Source organism: Adelges cooleyi, unplaced genomic scaffold, assembly GCF_023614345.1.
Source record: "Adelges cooleyi isolate 19-005CV unplaced genomic scaffold, UGA_ACOO_1.1 ACOO_flye_CR_arks_rails_tigmint_CR_PRNA_519, whole genome shotgun sequence".
NCBI lineage: Eukaryota > Metazoa > Arthropoda > Insecta > Hemiptera > Adelgidae > Adelges > Adelges cooleyi.
In genome coordinates this window covers 746,054-773,886 of record NW_026096208.1, presented here as the reverse complement: position 1 = coordinate 773,886, position 27,833 = coordinate 746,054, and the positions used below count along the sequence as shown (strand labels likewise).

At 29.7% G+C, this 27,833-nt stretch overlaps 1 protein-coding gene across 1 annotated transcript in view; it reads left to right on the top strand.

The window, feature by feature from the left end:
- Nucleotides 1–7,898, top strand: part of LOC126842419 (BTB/POZ domain-containing protein 9-like) — a 35,232-nt gene extending 27,334 nt beyond the window's left edge. The window contains exons 7-11 of the mRNA XM_050579430.1: nucleotides 6,347–6,476; nucleotides 6,853–7,091; nucleotides 7,175–7,400; nucleotides 7,547–7,736; nucleotides 7,797–7,898. Of these exons, the coding sequence (XP_050435387.1) occupies nucleotides 6,347–6,476; nucleotides 6,853–7,091; nucleotides 7,175–7,400; nucleotides 7,547–7,736; nucleotides 7,797–7,898 (887 nt within the window). The remainder of the gene's footprint in view (nucleotides 1–6,346; nucleotides 6,477–6,852; nucleotides 7,092–7,174; nucleotides 7,401–7,546; nucleotides 7,737–7,796) is intronic.
- The last annotated feature ends 19,935 nt before the right edge of the window (nucleotides 7,899–27,833 follow it).

Sequence of the window (27,833 nt, the reverse complement as noted above, 5' to 3'; positions counted from 1 at the left end):
TTTAAAGGCACCTGTAGCATGACCGATGGAGAAAAAGAAAACACATACATATAAATTACCATGATAAATTTAATTAAGCGTCGTATTTACAGGGGTTGATCAGGGTTATATACCATTAACAAAAGTCATTTTTTTTTATAAGACAATTTAATAATCTATTTGTTAAGCAGGAAACACTTTTTGTATCCAAAGAAGCTTCGGATAGAATTTTTTTTTCTCGATAAATTTTTTTCGCCTTCTTATAATCGAAGCATATAATCTTTAGCGATATATTCTAAACCCGACTATGGTAATTATCTACGGTATTTGCAATTTTTTTAATAAAAGATGGCCTAGTAAGATTTACTAATCCTTTCACGAAACCTCCTTGCTGACTAATTATAATATCTAAGTTCAGCGATAAAAAGCTCTGGTGGAGGTTAATTTGATATTTTTAACTAGTTTAACGGAAGGTTAGTTCGTAGTCTCTGTCCTTAATTTTATATTAATTAAAAAAATGGTAAACGATTTCACAATTATTATTAAACCGTACTGCAAACACGCAATTAAGTTATTGTTGTTTTTCATTTGAAAAACTAAAAAACAATATTTAAAAATAAATGAAAAATTGTTCAATTATTTTACAATTATAAAACTTTACTGCACTAGTGCTATATAATTATTATTATTATCTCATTAAAAATATCAAAATTTACCATTTAAAAAATAAATGTTAAATCAAACCGCTGGACGTTAATTTATACTGTAAATAAACAATACAAATTCATTTGTAAAATTAATTTTATATTTTAGCATACTGTGGTCCTACCGAGAATCCATCGTCTTCGGCAAATCCGGCCGGTGACGAGCAAATTGATCACACTCACTTCTTGACCGACGAATGTCGTCGTTTCGATCACAATCAGTTTTTAAATGAGGAGTATGTATTATGACATTTTATAATATTCCATTAGATGTAAAGGACTGGTGGTTTTTGATTATTAAGTACATTACATTTTATTAAGTACTGACCACTTAACCTGTTTAATATATGTATAATAATACCTGTACAATATATGTATAATGACAGTGTTGTAACAGTGTTGCCTACTATAACATGCCCTTAAAAAAAAAAAAATTGAACTAGTAAATAAAAATAATTCTTATAAACAAAACATAGTAATTATAAAATATAAAATTATCACATATAAGAAAATAAAGCAATAAAATTAAAAAAGTTTTTTAGCCGAATCTGCAACCACGAAAGAGCATTTTCATGTCTTGTTGAAGTATCGAATAAATTTAGAGTATATTAACAAGCTAGTATCTAAGGTGGCTAATAAACATATCAAGTTTCTGCCTAATATTTTAGCGTTTTCATAATATCTGGCCCAAAACAATTCATCGGAAATTAACCTGTTAAATTACAATTGAGTTTGTTTTTCAGCTATAATTTGATCGTCGTGAATACAACATATCTCTCACCCCAATCTATTACCACTAACTCCCACCCCTATCACTCAACTCTATCTCCAACCCCTATTTCTCACCCCTAGCTCTATCTCCTATCTCCCACCCCATCCCATCACTATTCCCACCCTCAACCCCCCCTTAAATGGGGATGAAGATGAGGTGGAGGTCGGAATGAGGTTAACGGTGGGAATTAGCTGTGGAAATCAACCGAAAACCGAAAAAGTTTTTCAGCCGAGTCTGCAACCACGAAAGAGCATTTTCATGTCTCGTTGAAGTACCGAATAAATATAGATTATTTGTGGAATTATAATATAAAAAAAAAAAATTATACGGAGCCTCTAGTTACAGCATAAGCCAAAGAGATTTAAAAAGTTATGTACAATCATGTTTCTGGCTAAAACTGTAGTGTTTATTATCTGGCTTAAAACAATTCATAGAGAAATTGGGCCATTAAAGTGTTTTGATTTTATTATTTAGTTCTAATTTGAACGTTGAACGTACAACATAGCTCTTAGCTCCGATATCTTATCCGTCCCTATCACTCACCCCTATCTTCCACCCCTATCTTCAATCCCCAACCCCAACCCCCACCCCTTATCTCCTTTCCCTATTTCCACCTCCAACCCATCTCCGTGTGGTAACGCTCTTTTGGTAACGCATTTTTCGTTACGCTTTTTTTCGGTTATTTGCCATAGCTAATTCCAACCTTTTCCCATTCCCACCTCATCTTCAACCCCATTTCTTTTTTGGTAACGCTCTTTTGGTAACGCATTTTTCGTTACAATATTTTCGTTATAATATTTTCGTTACAATATTTTCGTTACAATATTTTCGTTACAATATTTTCGGTTATGTGCCAGAGCCAAGACATGAAAATGTCAAAAAAGCATAACGAAAATAACGAAAAAAGTGTTACCAAAAAATTGTTATGCTGTTATGTGATATGAGATAGGGGTAGAGGATGGGGGTTAGTGATAGGGGTAAGATATAGGAGATAAAAGATATTTTGTATGTTCAACGTTCAAATTAGAACGAAATAATACATTCAAAACAGTTTAAGGGCCCAATTTCTCAATGAATTGTTTTAAGCCAGATAATAAACACTACAATTTTAGCCAGAAACTTGACGTTTTATTATACTAGCTTGTTAATATACTATATCATTATCTATAATTCCACCACTACTCTAAATTTATTCGGTACTTCAACGAGACATGAAAATGCTCTTTCGTGGTTGCAGACTCGGCTGAAAAACTTTTTTCGGTATGTGCCAGAGTTAAGACATGAAAATGTCAAAAACTATTAGGGACAAAACAAGATAAAAATAAATAATACAGGCATACAAATGATGAACAATTAACATAAATATATCTTAAATTTTACTATTTCCTACCATATCTGTTTACTGCCTTATGCTGTTTAAGAACTATGAGACAATTTCAATAATTAGTTTTCTTACTGCAATTTATTCTCATCTTCATTATATTTCAATGTAAATAATAATTTGTTTTCTATTTCTCCTATACCATTTTCTTGCCAAGAAACTGAGTTGGCATCTAATGTTGGAAAATGTTTGGCGTTAGATAGTTGAATTTTGAAAGTACATTAAAAGTAGGAAGAATATAATGTGAATTTTTGATGGCTTATTCAATTTTTTTGGATCCAGACCTATTATTCTTCTTAATTACAGGGACAAATGAATTAACCTATTCCGTTGGGGTCGTTAACTTTTATAATACTATAGATTTACATATATTGTTTAGTACTTTAATAAGTTGATTATATAAAGAAGAAGATTTTTTTCTTGGAGCGACTATTATATGCACTGTTACTCATTAAAATTTTGTGTTATCTTGCTTTAATTATTTTATATTGTACTAAGTGTAGTAATTTTTTCTCTCTATATGTGTCATGTTTATCAATTTTATCAATTCGTTATTCATTGTGTTATTTTATTTTACTGTAATGTACTTGAGCCTACGGGCGTTTATTTAATAAATAAATAAATAAATTAACATCAACATCAACTATACTTATTTAGCTATCTGTGAAAAACTCCCTTAAATATGAACACAAAATATATATAATTTATCAAAACGTAGTATTAAATATATAAAGAACACGAGCAGTTAATAACTAAATTTTTTTTTATAATTTCTCTGTATTATTTTTAAAGATTTAAAATTATACATAAATTATTATTCATTTGTAGTATTTATAAGTATATTACTAATTTATTTTAATATTTATTTTAGGTTTTCGGATGTTGTTTTAGTTGTAAATAATGAACGATTCCCCGCCCATCGTGCTGTGTTAGCTTCAAGCAGTAATTATTTCCGGTAATAATATCTTTAAGCATATTATTCTCTTTTTTTATTGATTGGTAAATTGTACTAATAGTACACTTTTTTTTCCTTTTTTACTATTTTTTAGAAAAGCATATTTTTTAATTTTTACGGTTAGGTTAGGCTCACTAATTTCCTAATCAACCAACCTAGATGTTTTTGAAAAAACAGCAACATCGATTGCCTTAAGATTTTTGAATGTTTTGTAATCTATAATTGTTAGTTTACTTGCTTGATATAAATGGATACTATGAACCATAACCACTTATACATATTTATTATAATTGTTTTCTTTTCATTGTAGTTGACGGATTTTAAAACCAAACTGACAACATATTCCATGCCATTTCCCTCTATCTTGTGCTAGGACTTGCCAATCAGCATCCGGTTCAACCCGCTCCACATCTTTTGACACCTGGTCTTCCCACCTCAACCTTGGTCTACCAAGTGGTCTTACACCTTTTGGGGAGCCACATAGTACTCTGTGTATAAGAGCGCTTTCTTTTCGCCATGCGTGGCAGGCCCAAAAGAGCCGCCTCTTTGTTATATCGTCGACTATGTTTGGTTTCTGGTATAGCTCACTGATCTCCACATTATGTCTTATTCTCTATTCAACTGTATTCCTATCTGTGCAAGTGCCAAAAATCGACCTCAAAACTATTCGTTTATGTACTAAGAGGTTATTCTGCTGTATCTTATGAAGCGTCCAAGTTTCGCATCCATACATCACCACTGGCCGAATAAGAGTTCTATACAGTTGTACTTTTAAGCTCTTAGGCAACATTCTTGACTTACACAGCTTATACAGCTTGTTCAATACAAAATAGCATCTATTGCCTGCCTGTATTCTTGTTTTTATCTCCTCTTGTATTTCACTACTCTGAGTTATAAGTGTACCTAGGTACTTGAACTTCTGAACTCATAAATTTATATGCCCCCACTTCAAGATGAGTGCGTTTATCCTCCGGCAAAATCGTCCTATAAGCTATCATGTACTTTGTTTTTTCCACGTTTATTTCTAACGCAACTTTTTTCTGTCTCAAGTATTTCATGAGTTTTTTCAATGAGCTCTTCTTTATTTTCTGCTAATAGCACTAAATCATCCACGTACGCCAGTAGTCCAAACTTTGTCTTACCTATTTGTACACTTCTTTGTTCGAAGCTAGTGCTTTGAACCACTTTTTCCAGTGCTAAGTTAAACAAAATCGGCGATAATGCATCCCCTTGTCTTAATCCTGTTCTGACTTGGGCTGCTGTTGATAAGGAGTTTCCTACCTGTACTTTAATTTCCGTATTCATGACGCTTGCCTTTATGAGATTGACTAATTTTAGTGGGAGACCATATTGCTCTTGCGATCTTTCTCCTCTGTATGGCTTCTTCGCAGATTTTATTGAACCACGGTTTCTTTAATCGATGTTCTCTACCTATCGTCTCTTCGGCTGCATCTTGAATTTCACTCTTCATTTATGACAACATTAATATATATTTTGGAAAACAAGTGTATAAACAAGTGATATAGAAATTATGCAAACTGATTGTATGACTTATCACATAGCTGTTCAATATAATCTAACATAATCAAACAAAACCAAAGTAAATTGAGTAGCCAATGCAATATGCCTTACTAGTTGTAGCCATACAATGTATTTTTTATGCTAATATTAGATAACTTTTTTAGTGCATTACTGTGTAACGGACATATAGAAACTTATACAAAGGAGGTGTCAATAAATGAAGGATCACCAACATCAATTAAAGAACTTCTTAAATATATTTATTTTGGTAAAATGAATTTAAGTGTTCTAGAGGTAACTTGTAATGTATATATTTAGAATATAAATATATTTTATAGAAAAGGATTTGTCGAATATATATTATATATATATATTATGTATTTTTTTTGTATTAGATTAACGTCATTTTGGAGTTATTAATTCTCTCGAATCTATGGAGTTTTATAAACTTACAATTTTCACTGTCCGAGTACCTGTGTAATAACATCGATGTACACAATGTAAGTTCGTTGTTTGTTGTGGCTTCTTACTATCAACTCAAAGAACTCGAAGACGCCTCAAACAATTTTATTGCCACACAACCTTTGGACGTATTGCAATCTAAAGAGTCTCGCTTTTTGTCGGCCGTAATTATATTTTATAGTAAAAAATCAGTATTGCTCTTGTTAGGTAACTAGTTGTGACAGTAATATTATTTTTAGGAAGCATTAATTCTAATTCTCAATCGTAACACGGCGTATGTTAAAGAATTGGATATGTTCCATGCGGTCAGTCAGTGGATTAAAGACAACCAAGACGAACTGGGTCCTAACGAAAAAACCAACATTTTATCGGCCATCAGATATCAGCTTATGGATGAAAAAGAACTGTCTGAAGTTAGGCGATCTGAGCTGGTTTGTTCGGATAGAAATATTTTAGATGTCATAAAGAAGTCCCTCACACAAACATTAAATGATCAAGGACGATTAGGTATGTTCAATGGCAATATAATATGTTAGGCAAGCTATTTTAGTATCAACTACGTTATTCTTTAGAACCAAATGTGAATTTTGCTCAAGAAGATTCGATAGAGCTTTCTCAAATTGACGGCGGTACCATGATCATGCTAGATCATCCAGTAAATATAAACTATATCGAAATGGAATTAATAGAAAAACCATCAAAGTATGTTTTTACTTATCAATATTTCTAATCAAAGATTTTATATAATTTTATTTTAATATTCATTTGAACTAAAATATATTATGAACCCCAATCATGTTATTGGTGTGTTTTTATTTAATAATATTCTAATCGATGATTTAGTATAATATTGTTTGAATACCAATAAAGTTAAAATTTATTTTTTTCATGATTTATTTTAATAGTTGTTAATTTAATTTATTCATGAATAAAAAAAATTGTAAATGCACTGACTTATAATAATTTTTTTAAACTATTTTGCAAAACAATTATTTAAATACATGATTTGCTTTTTCGCCATCCGTATTCATAAAAAGAAATACCACCATTCATTTGATCGACTTATTTAATTCTTTAGGAATTACTCCTATTACATTGAAGTATCAATAGCTAAGTACAGTTGGTTTCGTGTGATTAATCATTCAAATTACGATTGTCGGTCAATTCAACGCTTGTGGATTAACCGAATATATGTGAGGTACATCCGTATTGTTGGCACCAAAAATTCTTGTAATAAGACTTGTACTTTTAACATTTTAAAAGTCATGTACAATACGGACAAAATGCACTTGGTTGAAATCAAAAACGGATTAATAGGTATGGATTCCATGAAATTACATGATTCTTTAAATAATATAAAAAAAACGTATTTGTTTAATTAACTGATTTTAATCTATCAGCTCCAAAGTACAATGTTGCTTTACCATCTATGGATGCGTTTGTAACCAAAGGAACTCCAAATTGGTTTATCTACAGAATGGAGACATTGCCCGATAAGATTCAAAACAACATTTTGTACGATGAATATAAAAACTCACTTTTGGATCGTGGGCATACATATCATTTCCTGAATTCGGGGTGTATAGAGGTTCAACTCGCACAACCGTATTTGCTAAGTTCAATGAGGTAATCGTTTACAGAATATATACTTTTTACTTTGGTTTCTATTTTTTAATTATAATATTTTTTGTGCCTGAAATATATTTAAAAATAATTTTAGGTCAACTGTGACAATAAGATTAAGATTATATTAGTATTGTCATTATTTATAGGATGCTGCTTTGGGAACACAATAAGAATACCTACGGTTACAATGTTCATGTTTCAGTCAATCATGAAGAGTGGTACTTGATTATAGATAAATCCAATAAATCGTGCCAATCGTGGCAGTTGTTGCAATTTGAACAAAGGCTGGTAGTGTATATACGTATTACTGGCATTCACACTTCAGATACTTACAAAGTAAAATAATTGATCTAAGAATGTTTATTAGACATTATTAAAAAACTTTTTTTTTTGTAGACTTTTAATTTAAAATATTTGGAGGCACCCGCTCAAGTATCGCTAGCTTTCATCATCAAAAAACCGTGGAAGTCGATATCGTGGCTATTAAATCGGAAATAGCGGCACCATTCGCCCGAAGGCAAACTTCTATATGGACTAATGGGTTCTTTTACATATTATTGTTATAGGTTACTATCAATTTTATTGCTTAATAAATATATATATTCAATTAAATTATTACTATTATTAATTACTTATGCACAAAAAAAAGATATATATAAATGAAATAATAAACAAGATAGTTGGATGTCGAATGTCGTTATCCATTTGACCGCGTTATCAGTAGGTTCTTTGAATTTTTTAATGCATTATAAATATAAATAGCATTTAATGTAATGTTGACATAGGGCTATATATAATTTTTAGCGTCGATGCAGAGAGGCGAAGGTGTTAGTTTTACTCTGATGTGTGTTTTTTTTTATCTGTATACACTGTAACTTTTTTAATAATTAACCAATTCCTTTAAGTAGCATTTTTATAAATCACTAATTTCATCTAGTTATTACTTTAAGGGGGGGGGGGTGGTAAAAGTGGAAAAATTTATTTCTGTACAGTCGATATTTGAAAAAAACAAAAAAAACCGTACGAGTTTTTAAGACAGAACTTTTACCGGCTATAATTTCGATAAAAAAAGTCGGATCTAGTTAAAAACTTGTTTAAAAACAAAAAATAACAACATATGCACATCTATTATATTTATTATAGAGGTTATTATAAGAGATTCCAAAATCACCCATTCCCTAAATCCTCTTACCGAAGGAGGAAGAATCACAATGACCTTAAAATAACATTGCATTACAAAAAAAAAAATTAAAAATGATCGACATAGGTCGTTTTTTTATTATTTTTCTAGAAAATCGTCAATAAGTCGGGTTGGCCATGAATTTCTTAAGACTTTGAATTTTTCGATTGGTAAATTGTATAATAATACTAATATGTAAAATTATAACAAGTAATAACATATAGATTTTAAGGTAATTTATAATTCAGATAAGAAAATTGCGTTTTCGAGTTGACTCTTAGGTGAGAATTCGATAAATTGGTTTTACTCTTATGTGGGCTTTTTTTTAATCTGTATACACTGTAACTTTCTTAATACTGGACCAATTTCTTCGAGTAGCAACTCTATTAATCACAAATTTTATCTAGTTGGTACTTTGGGGGGAAAAAGTTGATACCGTTTACTTATTCTCAGACGAAATTTGAAAAAACAAAAAAAACCGTACGAGTTTTTAAGTTAGAACTTTTACTGGCTATTATTTCGAGAAAAAGAGTCGGATCGAGTTGAAATTTATAAGGAATGTTTTTTTGGTATGCCCGCACACATCAGTTGTATCAAATTTAAATTATACCCTTTTCCCACCCCCCTAAGGGGGTTTCATATTTTTTTTAGTTTTTTAGCCGTAATTGTAAGACATGTAAGTTGAAAATTTGTCAGTAGTTAGAACTCATATGTATTCATAACATATTAAACGGAAAGCAAAAATTTGGCACTACAGTTTTATTTTAATTGCCGGAAAACTGTGTTTTCGCAGATTGCGTATTTATAAAACACTTAAAATCTTTAAAAAAAATGTATCAAATCATTAAAACAATTTTATGTATACCTATGCAGAATGATACTAGATTTGTGCTCAAGTACCACTTTTGACTTTAAGTTTACACAAATTAAATTTTTTTTTTTACTTAATTTATTTCTGGCTGATATAAATTTAGAACTCATATTAAATTCGTAATCACCGACCCCAAAAACATATAATTTGACCACCTTTGAAGTCTTTTACACTGAAATCCAGAAAAATGTTACTTGTCGAATTTTTTCACTAATGGAATGAGGTAATCCAATAAAAAAATTACAACTGTATTGCACGAGTGCAGTATGGTTATTAATTGTAAATTCGTTAAACATGTTTAGCGTTAAATATAAAATTAAGGACAGACCTTCCGTTAGACTTGTTAAAAATATCAAATTAGCGCCCACCAGAATTTTCTAGAGATTATCTCAGACATTTTAAATAAGTCAGTAAGTAGGTTTGCGAAAGTAAAATAAATAACTTATAGGACCATCTCTTAGCGAGCAAACATCAACGTAGATTGCGATACTTTTCATAACTGAGTTCAGATCTTATCGCTTAGGATTATTAGAATACAATTTTAGTAGTCGTCTATGAAATATATAACATAACTTTTAATTTTCTCTTAAGGGTTGGAGGTTTGATATGTAACAAAATAATTTCTTCCTGACTTCCTTGTGTAAATCATTGACTTAATGGTTGGGCCAAAAAAGGTGAGCTATTTTTTTTTCAAGCATAACAGTCTTTTTACTGGTTGCAGCAAGTTTATTTATATTGTTTAAATTGAACGGAATGTATTTTGTTCTATTTTTTAAAAGTTTGATTAATGGGAAAAAACACGATGATGATTTATTTTTTAGCCGTATTGGGATATGGTCAACTCCAGAAACATAATAATACATTTTATTTTATGAAGTTTATAATTTTATATTATACACTATATTATATTATATTAAACAGTATTTTATAAATATCTAAATACTATATTTAAAGTTTGAAATATCATATTTTGATAACAGATGACTGTAATTTACAAATAATACTGTGGAGAAACTTTTCAAAAAAGGAACTCGAAAAATATAGATTAACAACAGTCACATACGGTACAGTGTCAGCTCCAAAACTTTGCTATCAAAGCACATAGAAGTTTAGCTAATGATGGATGTAAGAACATGCCTGATGTACGACACATTATTTTGCATGATTTCTACGTCGATGATTTGCTCGCAAGAGGATTTTTTTAAATCATTCAATAACGAACAGCAGAAGGGATAATTTGAAAATATAATAACAACAAAAGACCGTTTAATATTTGTCTTAGCCAAAGGTGGTTTTGTACTCAACAAATAATGCTCAAATCAACCATACATTTTGAAAGGTATCGCCGCAACTGGACAACTGAATACACAAAAATTAATCGTCAATGATAATATTATTAAAACCTTTGGCATCCAATGAGATTCAAAATCAGACACATTATTCTATAAAATTAATGTTGATAAGCCTACAACCAAAACAAGGAGATCAGTATTATCACAAATCGCAAAGTTTTATGATCCACTTGTACTTTTAGGGCCAGTAGTACTAAAAACAAAAATGATCATGCAAAGTTTATGGGCTTTAAAGTTATCGTGGAATGAACCATTACCAGAGGAACTCGAATTAAATTGGAATTGTTACTCAAATCAATTATACAACTAGAAGATTTAACAATACCTTGATACATAATATGTCCACATAGTCAATTATTCAGCACATCCACTGCAGAAATACACGCATTTTATGTTGCTTCTAAAAATTGGTACGGGGCATGTATTCACTAACGACAACAAACACAGGACTACAAGGTTGACGTAAATCTCCTATGTTCAAAAACCCGTGTTACTCCTTTTAAAAAAGTATCCATTCCAAGTTAAGAATTGTGCGGCAAGTTGATACTTGCACGCTTAGCTAATAGAGTTCATACTAATTTGTCAATACCACCATAACATACTATTTTTGGAGCGACTCAACGGTAGCACTCGGTTGGATTTCAAACATTCATGAACCAATATTATTATGTTTGAAAATAATATATAATTTTTAGTCATATTCATACATTAAATTGAAATCTTTATGTATATAAAAATCTCGACTCACGATATTTGTTCGCTATGAACTCCGAAACTACTTAACTGATCTTGATAAAATTTTTCAAAGCAAAGTTTCATGGCGACCGGATGAATGGTGCACTAATGCATAAAGGACAAGCAAACAGACATTCGTTCATTTTTATATATATATATATAGATAGGTGTATTTTTTGATACAAAAATGAATTTCAAAGAACATATCAATCAGATAAAAAATAGAGCGAATTTGTTCAAATTTTAATAATTATTTTGCTTTAGGAAATGTCTATTTTACTATTGTGCGACCACAGTTGAAATATGCGGTACTTATTTGGTCTCCACACTCCTTAATTTTAAATCAAACACTAGATTCAATTCAAAACTTTTTTTTACGTTTTTTATCTTATAAATGCAATGTCGAAAGACTTCCTCATTCGGGTTATGAAGAAATTTCTGGATTTTTTAATATTCCTACTTTAAGAAATCGTAGAAAATATTTAAATTTCGTTTTTCTTTTTAAATTATTAATCAACCAAATTGATTGCCATCAAATATTAGAAAAACTAAATTTTAGAGTTAAGTCTAACTCTACGAGAAACAATGATTTGTTTATTATAAAAAATATACGTACTAATTATAATTTATCCTCGGTTGTAAACATTTTAATGTCTACTACAAATTCAGTAAAATTAGATTTATTTTCTTGTAGTATAAGTGATATTAGGTCTACATTTAGTGTGTAGTTGTAAAAATGTTTTTGTCAGTTTGTAAGTTTTTCTTATACTGTTCTTTTTTGTCTATACTGCTGTAATATTATTTATGTTTAATGGAATTAATTCCGTAAATAAATAAATAAAATAAATATATATATATATATATATTTATTAAACAGCAACAGTAACAGTAATCTATAATAATAAAATGTAAAAAACTGTATTTGTAGAAATCATAGAAGTCAGCCTTTGTGCGAAAGATGGAGCTAATTATTACGACCGAAAAGCCGTGGTATCGACCGCTGCTGTTTAGGCGTGACGGTGGAATCTAGTGACACTTGAGACGGTGCCTCCAAATATACACATCTAAAATCCTACAAATTAAAAATAAATTTTAACAATTTAAATTATACTATTAGATTAATAATTATATTACTCTGTCATATTTATTTGAAGACCGAACACCAGTAATACGTATATACATTATCGGCCTTTGTTCAAATTGCAACAACTGCCACGATCGTGCCCACTCTTTAGATCTATCTACAATCATGTCCCACACTTCATTATTGACTGAAACTTCAACAGTGTAACCATAGGAGGTTCGGCTATTGCAGTCCCAAAGCAGCATTCTATAAATAATAAGTTGAGACAAAACAATATTTTCAATATTAAAATGTTATATTTCAGGCACAAATATATAATAACTAAATAATAAAAACCATAGTAATTAAGTTAAATTTTGTATAAACGATTACCTCATTGAACTAAGCATATACGGTTGGGCGAGTTGAATCTTTATACACCCCGATGACAGTAAATGATATGTAAAATTGTTAATCGTTTCGTAGTTTAGAATGTCGTCATTTAAAGGGGATTTGAAATTTATTCTTTCTTCAATTACAATTGCATCCATTGATTTTGAAGCTACATTGTACTTTGGAGCTAATATATTAAAATCAGTTGATCAGATAATTCGTATTTTAATTTGTTTTTTATATTATATAAAGGAAATGCTGGTGGTGTTGGAGAAAGATGCAGTAAATAAGCTGGACTGATAGAATATCAAATGAAGACATCTTGTGGACAATAGATGAAAACATTGATAGACATTATAAAGAGAAGGAGATGGCAGATGATAGGATAATTGAAGGAATGTAAGAAGGATCAAGATCAAGAAGCAGACCTAGGACGAGATACATTAGCCAAGTAATGATTGGATGCAGGAGTTACTTCCTACAGGGAGCTCAAGAATATGGCGAATGACAGAGAAAAATGGAGAAGGCATTTATTGTGAAAAATTTGTTAAAAACCAATCTTTAGATTGATAAACAAAAAAAAAAGAAATGAGTTACTTTTGTGCTGTCTTTACCCACTAATCCGTTTTTGATTTCCATCAAGTGCATTTGGTCGGTATTGTACATGATTTTCAAAAACATGAAAGTCTTTTTACTATTAGTATTGGTGCCAACAATTCGAATGTATCGAGCATATTGTCGGGGGATCCACAAACGTTGAATTGACCGACAATTATAATTTGAATGATCAATTACACGCGACCAATCGAGCATATCCGTTGTTACTTCAACGTAATATGAGTAAGAACTAAAGTATCAAATGAAAAAATGTGTAATTTTTCAATCAATAAAGATGTAAGAAATTAATTATTGTATAATTGTTGTGCAAAAATAATTGGAATAATGATTAAAAGTCATACCAAATTGATTATTCGGTGGATAAACATTGTAGTGGATAAAAATTTGATATTTTCTTCATGTATAAAGTAAATTATTGGCTATTCAAAATTATTTATAAGGTATGATACCATTCTTGATAAAAAGAAAATTTTTGACCACATTGTTATTCAAATAAAAATATATTAAATCTTTAATTAGAAATATCGGTAGAAAAAAACATACTTTGAATCTCCGTCAGATAACTTCATTTCTATATAGTTTATATTCGATGGATGATCCAACATGAGCATGGTACCGCCATCAATTTGAGCAGGCCCTCTCGGAGTACCATGAGCAAAATTCACATTGGGTTCTAAAGAATAAAGTAGTTGATACTAACATAGTTTGCTTAACATATTATATTTACATTAAGCATACCTAATTTCCCTCGATAGTTATCAAGTGCACCTATGAGAGACTCTTTTATCGATTTTACGGTATTCAAAATAATTGAATCCGAACAAACCAGCTCTGATCGCTCAGCTTCAGAAAGTTCATCATCATCCATAAGCTGGTATCTGATGGCAGATAAAATGTTGGTTTTATCATCAGGACCCAGTTCGTCTTGGTTTTCTTTGATCCAGTGACAAACCGCCCGGAATATATCTAATTGGTTGGCACGGGCCGTGACACGATTAAGAATTAGAATTAATGTTTCCTAAAAATAAATATTTTTGTCAAAACTAGTTACTTAACACGAGAAATATTGATTTAATGATGTAAAAGATAATTACGGGCGTCAAAGAGACAGAATCTTCAGATTTCAAAACGTCCAATACGTGGATGACCATATAGTTGAGCGCATCGACTTCGAGTTCTTTGAGTTGGTAGAAAAGTGCCACAGCAAACAAAGAACTAACTTTATGTACATTAATCTTCCTCTGCAAATACTCGGTGATTGAAAATTGTAAGTTCGTAAAACGATATACATTCGAGAGAATTAATAATTCCAAAATAATATTACTCTAAAAAATAGTATATTGCATAACATGTGTCTTTAAATAATCGCTTTCATAATGATATATTCGGTTTGTAAACAAATATATTAAACACAACCGATAGACTGAACGATCCTAAAAAAACGCACAACCTTGAAAAAAGTACTTTATATTGCGTTTTTAATACCGATTACCTAAGTCGATAATATATTATATACTTTATATTTATTTATAACCAATTATTAGTTTTAAGTTATTCCCCCCCCTTTTTTCTATGGTCCCTTAAGCTTAAGCCCTGGCCAGATTAAATTTGTGTTATTTTTAGTTAATTTTGCAATAGCGAAGTAGTGTTTAAAAAATAAGTTTTGGTCTTATTTTACTTTATCAAACATTTTTGGCCGTTCAAATGCCCTTGCAGATCGACTGAACGATCCTAAAAAAACGCACAACCTTGATAAAAGTACTTTATATTGCGTTTTTATTACCTAAGTCGATAATATGTTACCTCAAGAATACATAAATCCATTCGACCAAAATAAATATACTGAAGAAGAACTTTAACTGAAGTTGCTGATCCTTCTTTTATTGGCACCTTCAATTTTCGAGATTCTATATGCTCTCCATACAGTAATAAGCTGAAAAATGTATACAATATAATTACAAAGGATGCATTTATATGCTACAACTAGTAAGGCATATTGTATGGGCTACAAAAAGTGTATTTTTATTCTAAAATTAAATACAATATTACTCTCGATTAGTTTGAGTGGGATAGATCATAATATTGAACAGATATATAAAAAGTCATTCAATCATTTCAAATATATACTATATCACTTGTTTTTCATGAACTAATTAATATTGTCTTAACAATGTATTGGTCTCATCTAACGGAATCATATTTTAACTAATAAATGGTTCACATAACAAATTTATATTAAGGAAGTTAACTAATTATATTTTTTTTTTAACATTTACAAAAAAATAAAAAATATTGTACATTCAAAGCCGTCGTGTTGTTTTTTCAAAAAAATTGCTGATACCGTAAAAAATAGTAAATAAATAAAGAAGTTTAACAATGATTTTAGACAAATATGTACAATGTTATGCTTATTAAGGTATCGTTATTACTAAGGGAATAATATATTTAATGATAAGAATTAAATACCTAAAATATTCACTGCGTGATGCTAACAAAACACGATGGGCGTGGAATTCTTCATTATTTATAACTAAAACAACATCCGAAAACCTAAAATAAATGTTAAAACAAATTATTTATAAACTTAGTATAATAAAAAAGGAATAATTATCTAATGTATAATAGTAATAATAAAAAAAAATCTAATGATATTGTAAGACCCGTTGATAAGGAGTCTGGCCATACTGGTACAGAGCTTTTTAATCTATCCTTTGAATCGATTGTTCCTTGATTCCTTAAGGAACATTTTGATTGATACATCGCTTACCCTAAGAAGTACCTAAAAAGTTTCACTTAGGTAGAGAAATGTTCATATACAATGACAAAAGAAGACCGACTGATCAAAAATATGGCAACCTATAACATTTTTAGTATTATATGGCACTTTTTACGACGCAGTCTCAAACGAGAAGTGCGTCGCTGTATAAAGTTTCATTGTGCACAAAGAGGTTTTGTCATGGGCTTTTGCGGCACTAGCATCAACAACATATTGCTTGACGATAGTCTAAGAGCGCAAGATTTAACAAGCCAGATTGTTGTATAGTCATGATAGATATATCGAATTCCTTCGATATAATTGGTCATTCACATATACTGACCAAATTAACATGAAGCTTGAGGTTCCCCAGGGCTCATAACTGTCTTCGACAATATTAAATGATATTGTTAATTCTGGTCAATAATTTAGAGGCTTAAGGTTACATGGGAGGTATTAATTCAACAAATTGCATTAGCGCAGAAATTAATAAATATACAGAATCTATGTACTATAACTATGCAGTCTAGTATTGACCGTATGCTGTGTCGTTTCTGGCAACCTGTGAATATTAGACAGCCCGATTTGTTTAGTTATTAAAAAAAGTTGTGTTATATATGAGGTATAGATTCAGCGATAGCTGTTTAAGTATAATGAATAATGTTGACGGTAATGTTCATAAATTGTACCTAACGAACAATAGTACAATTTAGAAGTTATAAATACAATACTTTTCATTTAGATATAACTTGCTAATGTCGTTGACCATGAAGTGAGCGTGATCGATATGCTCGTAACCGAGCGGATTGACCGACGACGATGGATCCTCGGTAGGATCAGAGATTGCTAAAAAGTAAAACTGATTTTGCAAACGAATTTGTATACTTTATTTACGATATATGTTTTTAAAATTGTGTGTATTACTTTAAAAAAAAAAAATAATGATATCTTTAATGCGCTAGTGCAGTATAGTTTTACAATTGTAAGATAATTGAAAAATTTTCCATTTTTTTTTCAAATGTTGTTTTTTCGGTTTTTCATAAGAAAAAATAACCATAAATTAATTGCGTATTTGCAGTAAGGTTTAATAATGATTGTAAAATCATTTACCAATTTTAGCAATTAAAATAAAATTAAGGACAGAGACTGCGAACTAACCTTAGCTAACTTAAAGTTTAATTAACCGTTAAACTTGTTTAAAATATTAAATAAGCCTCCCCTATAGCTTTTTATAGCTTATCTTAGACATTATTACTAGTCGGAAAGGAGGTTTGTGAAAGGATAAGTAAACCTTACTAGGTCATCTTTTATTGAGCAAATAGCAAATTCCGCTGAATACGATTGTTTCCATAATTGTGTTCAGAACTTATAGCTTAAGACTATTTGCTTGTATTATAAGATAATTATTAATTTAGCAGGCATGTATGATATATATATATTACGTACCTAGTGTTGACCTTAAAACGATGAGCACAATAAAATAAATAAACACCATCTTGTTTACGTGTTAATAAGATTTATGAATACTATATGAAACACTTATAAAATAATACACCGACCAAAAGTATTGAAAACCAGCTGAAATATATTGTTTTAATAAAATCGCGCACAATTTTTTAGCTCACATAGTGTTTTTAAACGAAAGAATTGTGTACTCAACTGGTGTGCGGTTTTTGTGGGACGCCTCGTTGAATTGGATTATGCAGTAGCAAAGTTTATCAGCAAAATATTTTTTATTCCTGTAACCCTATTGTCTGATATTAAGCGGGAATATCGGTTTTTAGAAATTCGACGACACTGAGGCCAAAAAACGTGTACGGAATTGTTTTTTTTTTTTTGATGATTTTTCATCCATATTTTCTTAGAAGAGTTTTTAAAAAATAGACTATTAGGTTTGTTTATAAAAATTATGTTTCTGGTTGATCATATTTGAGCCTGATGTCACCCCCAGTAAATAAGATCTAAATTTAATGTATAATGATTATTTTTATATAAGTATTTTCTTTTTCATCATTGGTCATTCTATTGGCATCAGTATTTTGGCCAGGGTTAGTTTTTCCCTTAATGGAATAACATTAGATCATGAATATGTCCTATGGTACGTGGAGGCTGGAAGACGAATATAAGACCCATGCAAGTCAAAAATATATTTATGTAGTAGTTGGTATTTCGGATTTCAGAGTGTTAATGAAATGGATGTCGATGTATTAGAATACACTGAATTAAATGTTTAATGATAATTAATATGTATGGGTTTTCTTCTTCGTCGTCGGTCTTTTTATAGGGACCATTAAAATAATTTACCACTTGCTCTTCAACAAAAATATTAGTATCTTCCTTGAAGGAATGACATTGGATGATGAATATATCTTATGATTTCCATGACATTCAGCTCAGACCTTAAAGCCAGTTATAATATTCAATCGAAAATCGATCTAAATGTCTGCTGACAGAACATATCAGCCAACACACAACGTCATAATATATGAGTTTGAAAAAATAATTACAGAAATACATGAACCAATATGATTATGTTTGAAAACAATATATAATTTATAGTCATGTGTATACATTAAATTGAATTATAAATATATTTATATTAATTAAACAACAACAATGACAGTAATCTGTAATAATGAAATGTAAAAAAACTCTATTAGATCCACATAAAAGTGAGCGTTCGTGCGAAAGATTGAGCTATTTGTTACGACTGATAAACCCTGATATCGATGAAACTTCAACATCAGCATCCTTCAAATAATAACAATACTAATATAAGCTTAGTCTAATTGCCACAGTTCAGATAAAATAATAATTTAAATAATTAAAAGTTATATTTCAGACACAAGTATATAATAATTAAATAATAGAAACCACAGTATTTAAGTTAAATGTTATGGAAGCGATTACCTCATTGAACTGAGCACATACGGTTAGGCAAGTTGAACCTATATACAAGGTGATTTTTTTATCATTGGCCAGTTAATATTTCGTTGGGTTTATTTAATAATTGATTTTTTTTTACACAGCTTTTATATAATGTGATCTCAAATATCCACAAATTTTTATTTTGATAGCAACTTTTGATTTTCAAATAGCGACATATATTTTTATTGTTAAAATTATCAAGTGCTATAGTGTATTTAAATATGTGCACTTGAATTTTTAATTTTGGATGTGTAGTTACATAGATACAATCATTTGAATTTATAGGCAGGGGGGAATGGAAAGCACGCGTCAATGCTGCTCGTAAACACTTTTATGTAGGTGCTATTGTGAGGTATCATAATCGCTGTGGGAAAATTTATAGAATTAAGTTTTCATCCACTGGACATTCCGTCATAAATTTCTCTAGTCATTGATCCCACATAACAAAGTTATTATAGATAATGACGTGGCGGATGCATGTCGCCACAATAATAATGAAATTATATACCTAACTAATTATTTTCGGTTGACCTTTCATACTTATCATTAATCACTATTAGATAATATAGAAGATAGTATATTATAATATAGAAGCGTTGTGGTTATTTACGGTTGAGTATTTTATACATATTATCATTATTTTGTTTAATATTATGAAACAAAACAGACTAAATTGATAAAGATAATGTAGTCTGTAGATTGTCGAATGTCAATAATTAATAATTATGCATTTCATAGATTATACTTTATAGTTGCATACTACTTATGTTATTGTTCTATATTTTTTTAAACTTATTTTTTTTTAATAAATAACTTCGTGGTTAACGTAAATAAGTCTTGAAGTACGGATTATTAAATAAGTATTATCTAATCATATAAAAATAAAGTATCACATTGGACAAGTGAGACCAACATTTAACAAAAATGATCGCAACCATCAAGTCACAATCTCTCTCTTGAAACAAATATGAGACTTACAATATTCTATTTGTTCTCTGTGCTGCTCTATGAAGTAGTGATTCTGAACGATGACATCACAAATAAATTGGAAGCATTTGAGATGTGATTATAAAAAATAGCACTGAAAATACCTTGGACTTGTCGGATTACAAACATCTAATTTCTCAGAAGAATAAACTAAGACACTGAGTTCATTAACACCATTATTATAATACTTGAGACACATCATAAGAAATAAAAGGAGATATTCTATACTTCAATCCATTCTGCAAGGAAAAATATTTGAAGAGAGGACCTGGCAGATCATGTCATGAGTTGTTCCACGTTGCGGCCAACATAGTGGAAATTGCTATGATACTCACCAACATTTGGAATCGGATAGGCACCTGAAGAAGAAGAATCATATAACAACCCGGTAAAATAAGACATATTTTAAGCATTTTAATTGTAATCTATGACTTGGCTAAACTTTTTGAAATATTTTTTTCAGGTTCTAATGCTAAACTGATTTATTTAGTTCAAAAGTCTGTACAAATAAATATACAGTATGCAGAATATGACTTTTTACTTTAGATTTAAAATAATAACAATATTGTAAACTTTAGTAGTAGGCGTAAGCAACTCTCTATATTAGTTATGCCACTTAGGTAAATCAAAGTAAACAATTTTAGAAGCATTAAATTATTATAATATTTGTTTTTAAAAGTACATTATTTACATTTGTTACAAAAGATGTTGAAAATGATGCCCATTCTGTAAATACAAATTTATTTTTTTCAGAATTATCGTTATTTGTGGCTTTTTCTATTACACAACCATTAATTTCTAAGCAAACGTTAATGATAGCTTCTTTGAGCTCCTCTTTATTTATTTAAATTTGGCTTTATTCTTTGTCTTGTATATACCCTCATTGTACAACATCGTGCGCAAGTTAATTGTTCTAATTAGTTTAATAAATAATAAATTCACATACATCTTAGATAACTGTTTATCGTAACTCGATATGTTTATATTTTAGCAGTTACAATTTATAAGCAATTTTGTTCTTATTTAAATGTTTTTAGTAGAAAACTGCAAAAAACATAATAAATAATTAGTATTTGACACGTTCACTGGTATCATTTTTGTATGCATGCACGTCAGTCAGGTAAAAAATTAACATTTTAGATATACATAAAATTATTTTAATAATTTGATACATTTTTTTTAAAGATTTTAGTTGTTTTTATAAATACGCAATCTGCGAAAACACAGTTTTCCAGCAATTAAAATAAAACTGTAGTGCCGAATTTTCGCTTTCCGTTTAATATGTTATGAATACATATGAGTTCTAACTACTGACAAATTTTCAACTTACATGTCTTAAAATTGCGACTGAAAAACTAAAGAAATATGAAATTCCCCTAGGGGGTCGGGAAATGGGTAAAGTTTAAATTTGATACAACTGACGTATGCGGGCATACCAAATAAATATTCCTTATAAATTTCAACTCGATCCGACTCTTTTTCTCAAAATTATAGCCAGTAAAAGTTCTAACTTAAAAATTAGTATGGTTTTTTTTGTTTTTCAAATTTAGACTGTACAGAAGTAAACGGTTTCAACTTTTACCCCCCAAAATACAAACTAAATAAAATTTGTGATTAATAGAGTTGCTAATCGAAGGAATTGGTCCAAAATTAAAAAAGTTACAGTGTATACAGATAAAAAAATAGCCCCCATCAGAGTACAACCAATACCTTCTCGCTTTGCATCGAAGCTAAAAATGTAGTATTATTAAATAGTAGTTTTCTATAAAGCTTATAATTTTACCATTTAACACTGTCCTCATTTAAATTGAAATAAGAACTAAAGCAGTCTCTTATGATGATTGCTTCGTTTGGTTGCATTTTCCCTGATTATGAGCAAATTTTGTATGCTAAAAATTGTATTAAAGTTATATAACTCACCTAGATGCCACAAATTATTATCGTCTCCTATAAAAAAATAAGTACACAAACTGTTTATCAAGATTGTCTGGACAAATTTTTAGTTTTTGATAGTGTATTCCAAATGTGTTTATTAGAATTCCAAAAACGCGTCTGATTTTGCTGTGTCTATAGTTGTGTGTTTTATTTAACACATTTTGGTTGAGATCCAGGGTAAAAGAGGATTAAATGTTTTTGTAATGGGAAATCTACATTCATCCGTGACAATTGCATAAAGAACTTTTTGTCTAATAAAAAAAGTTTTACCAATTTTGAAAATGCCTATTGCTTTGTGTTCCGTTCAATTTTAAAATATTTAAAATGGCGGAGACCGTGAAGATGGTGGAAAATTTTCAACAAATTAAGGGTATTGTTTTAAGTCAAACGAACCAATAAGTCATTAATGATATGATAAGACCAGGAGATAGGTGTATAAATTAATTTAATTGTTAGAGAGGGATGATTTTGTATAATTTCGCACATTGGCGCATGTGTTTCAAAAGTTCCACCGAATTCAAAAGTAAATAAAGATTTATATCTACGATTTTCTATGGAAGTATTATTTATCGAATTCTCGCCTAAGCATTTGGGAAAGACACTTGGGTTGTTCGATGTGCTTTCCCATTTCCACTGTTTACATAAATTGAAATATACGAATCGACCAATTCAAGGTCTTAAGAAATTTATGACCAACCCGACTTGTTGACGATTTTCTAGAATAATAAAAAAAAACAATTTACGTGAATTGTTTTTGGTTTTTTTTTAATACGATATTATTTCAAGGTCCTTGTAATTTTTTCCCCTTCGATAAGAGAAGTTTTGTTTTTTAGTCTTTTAATAAGTAGGATTATTATTTATTTTATTGTTATAGTACATAAACAGTCGCGTTTGCATTAGTCGAAGTAATTGTTCAGACTTAAACGCCAAAACAGTTTACTAAACTGCCATAATCTACTATGCAAGTTCCACTCTAAACTCAATAGTCATCCGAACCAACTCGTTTACAACCTCCCTACTAGAAACCAAAATTTTTGATACCGACAGTTGGGACCTAACCTAACCTAACACGAGCCGATTTTACCAACCAACAGTTATTAGCGTCTGTTCGTTACTCACATCTGGTACACCATGTTTGTAATTGGTCCAGTATTAAAAAAGTGACAGTGTATACAGATAAAAAAAAACACACATCAGCGTAAAACCATTACCTTCGCCGCTCTGCATCGAAGCTAAAAACTATATATAGTCGTATGTGAACATTACATTCAATATTATTTATATTTATAATGCATTAAAAAATTCAAAGAACCTACTGATAACGCGGTCAAATGGATAACGACACTAGACATCCAACTATCTTCTTTATTATTTGATTTATATATATATTTTTTTTTTTGCGCATAAGTAACTAATAATAGTAATAATTTAATTGAATATATATATTTATTAAGCAATAAAATTGATAGTAACCTATTACAATAATATGTAAAACACCCTATTAGTTCCATTTAGAAGTTGGCCCTCGGGCGAATGGTTGCGCTATTTCCGTTTCAAAAGCCGCCGTATCGACTGCCACTGTTTTGTGATTTTAAAATTTAGCGATACTTGAGCGGGTGCCTCCAAATATTTTAAATTAAAAGTCTACAAAATAAAAAGTTTTTAATAATGTCTAAAAAACATTCTTAGATCAATTATTTTACTTGTTTCCTATATGAAGTGTTAACGCCAGTAATACGTATATACACTACCAGCCTTTGTTCAAATTGTAACAACTGCCACGATCGGCACGATTTATTAGATTTATCTATTATCAAGTTCCAATCTTCATGATTGACTGAAACATAAACAGTGTAACCGTAGGTATCGTTATTGTCATCCCAAAGCAGCATCCTATAAATAATGACAATACTAATATAATCTTAATCTTATTGCCACAGTTGACCTAAAATTTTTTTTAAATATATTTCAGGCACAAGAAGTATTATAATTAAAAAACAGATACCAAAGTAAAAAGTAAATATTCTGTAAACGATTACCTCATTGAACTTAGCAAATACGGTTGGGCGAGTCGAACCTCTATACACCCCGATTTCAGCTTATGAAATGTATATCCACGATCCAAAAGGAAGTTTTTATAGTCATCGTACAAAATGGCGTTTTGAATCTTATCGGGCGATTTCTCCCTTGTATAGATAATCCAATTTGGATATCCTTCGGTTACAGTCGCATCCATAGATGATAAAGCAACATTGTACTTTGGAGCTAATAGATTAAAATCAGTTAATTAAACAAATAAGTTCTTTTTATATAATTTAAAGAATCATGTAATTTCATGGAATCCATACCTATTAATCCGTTTTTGATTTCAACCAAGTGCATTTTATCCGTATTGTACATGACTTTTAAAATGTTAAAAGTACAAGTCTCATTACGAGAACTTTTGGTGCCAACAATACGGATGTATCTCACAAATGATCGGTTAATCCACAAGCGTTGAATTGACCGACAATCGTAATTTGAATGATCAATCACACGAAACCAACTGTACTTATTTATTGATACTTCAATATAATAGGAGTCAATCCTAAAGAATTAAATAAGTCGATCAAATGAATGGTGGTATTTCTTTTTATAAATACGGATGGCAAAAAAGCAAATCATGTATTTAATTGTTGTGCAAAATTTTTATAAGTCGGTGCATTTACATTTTTTTTTATTCATGAACAATTTAAATGAACAACTATTAAAATAAATCATAAAAAAACTAAATTTTAATCTTTGATTAGAATATTATTAAATAAAAACACACCAATAACATAATTCCATTTCGATATAGTTTATATTCACTGGATGATCCAGCACCATCATGGTACCGCCGTCAATTTGAGAAACCTCTATCAAATTTTCTTGAGCGAAATTCACATTTGGTTCTAAAGAATAAAGTAGTAGTTACTAACATAGTTTGCCTAACATATTATATTTACATTGAGCATACCTAATCGTCCTCGATCAATTAATATTTGTGTGAGGGACTTCTTTATGACATCTAAAATAATTGTATCCGAACAAACCAGCTCTGATCGCCTAACTTCAGACAGTTCTTTTTCATCCATAAGCTGATATCTGACGGCCGATAAAATATTAATTTTATCGTTAGGATTAAGGTGGTCTTGTTTTTTTTTGATCCACTGACAAACCGCACGGAATATATCCAATTCGTTAGCACACGCCTTGGGACGACTGAGAATTATAATTAATTCTTCCTAAAAATTAATATTTCTGTCACAACTAGTTAGCTAACAAGAGTAATACTGATTTTTTACTATAAAATATAATTACGGCCGACAAAGATTGAGAATCTTCAGATTGCAATACGTCCAAAGCGTGTGCGTCAATAAAATTGATTGATGCGACTTCAAGTTCTTTGATTTGATAGTAAAATGCAACAACAAACAACGCAATCACACTGTCAAGATTGATGTGATTACACAAGTACTCGGACAGTGAAAATTGTAAGTTTGTAAAACGCCATATATTCGAGAGAATTAATAACTCCAAAATAACGTTACCCTAATACATAAAAAATACATAATATGTATTATCGACAAATCCTTTTCTATAAAATATGTTTATATTCTAAATATATACATTACAAGTTACCTCTAGAACACTTAAATTCATTTTACCGAAATAAATATATTTAAGAAGTTCTTTAATTGATGTTGGCGATCCTTCCTTTATTGTCACCACCTTTTTATGAGCTTCTTCATATCCGCTACGCAGAAATCCACTAAAAAAGGTATCCAATATTAGCATAAAAAAATACATTGTATGTGCTACAACCAGTAAGGCACATTGTATGTTCTACTCAATTTACTTTCGTTTTGTTTGATTATGTTAGATTATAATTAACAGATATGTAATAAGCCATACAATCAGTTTGCATAATTACTAAATCACTTGTTTACTTGTTTTACAAAAATATATTAATGTTGTCATAAACATGTATAAGTGGTAATGGTTCATAGTATCAATTTATATCAAGTAAGTAAACTAAAAATTATAGATTACAAAACAGTAAAAAATCTTAAGGCAATCGATGTTGCGGTTGTTTCAAAAACATTTAGGTTGGTAGATTAGGAAATTAGTGAGCCTAACCTAACCGTAAAAATTAAAAAATATTCTTTTCTAAAAATAGTAAACAAGTAAAAAAAAATTTTAATATTAGAACAATTGACCAATCAATTAAAAAATAGAATAATATGCTTAAAGATATTATTACTTGAAAAAATCACTGCGTGAGGCTAACACATCACGATGGGCGGGAAATCGTTCATTATCTACAACTAAAACAACATCCGAAAACCTAAAATAAATGTTAAAATATATTAGTAGTATACTTATAAATACTACAAATGAATAATACTTAAGTATAATATTAAATCTTTAAAAATAATACAGAGAAATTCTAAAAATAAGTTTAGTTACAAACTGCTTGTGTTTTTTATATATTTAATATATTTATAAATTATATACATTTTGTATTCATATTAAAGGGAGTGTTTCAGAGATAGCTAAATAAGTATACTTGATGTTGATGTTAATATTCAAATTTGTGCATAGCATATTCCTATTAATTGTAGAAGTAAATAGTTTTAAGCTGATACTTCAATAAAATTATTAATAATAATAATATTCTTACGCGCTTTTACTACAACATAAATTAAAATATTCTGCTTTAAGGATATAATGTTATAAATTGAATGGCATTAAAATTGAATTAATTGTATTAGCGATACTAAAAAAAAATATTTAAATAAGTTTAGTGATATTGTTTGTTCGTGCAGCAAATAGGATTCAAATCAAATTACGCGCGCTGCGACGTACCAGAGACGTTTTTTATGTTGTGTTCGGCCGTCGAGGCGTTTTGTTTTGTTTTTCTGCTTTTTATTTAATTGTAAAATTTTATCTAAAAAGATAAAATAGTTTATCGTCGTATAACCGGTCGCAGTCATAGGAGCCGCGCCGAAAGTTTCATATCCAGTTAAGCTCATGTTCTGCGCGCCATAACGGGGACCGTCTTCTTTCACACAAAAATTTCGGGTCGTCATAGTGGCAGTTAACAACAGTGGAAATCAAATTATTGTCGGTATTGTTAACACCTATTATTATATGTTAGTTTTAAGTATTTCAATATTCCTTAGTATTCTGGCCAGAAAGTAAGATTATTATATGAGTTATTATATTATATTCAATAGAGAAGTAATTTTATAGAATTACATACAACAAATGTTTTTATTTTTTATTTTAATGAGCAAAATTACCTATACAGTACATATTTAATAGTTAATAGTAGAACCAGTTTTTGGATTTAGCGTCAAACGATTTAATATTTTGATCTTTAAGGCCAGATAAGGTCATATTATTTTTGAACCCTCCGCCTTAACACATACCATCAAAAAAGAATTTTTCAAAAAAAATGAATCAGTCATTAATAAACAATTAGTGACGAAATTTATGTCTATACATGCTAAAGTAATTATTCCTTCTATTGATACTTGTAAACTTAAATGTTGTTATAAGATTATGCTTTGTCTATAGTGGATTTTGACT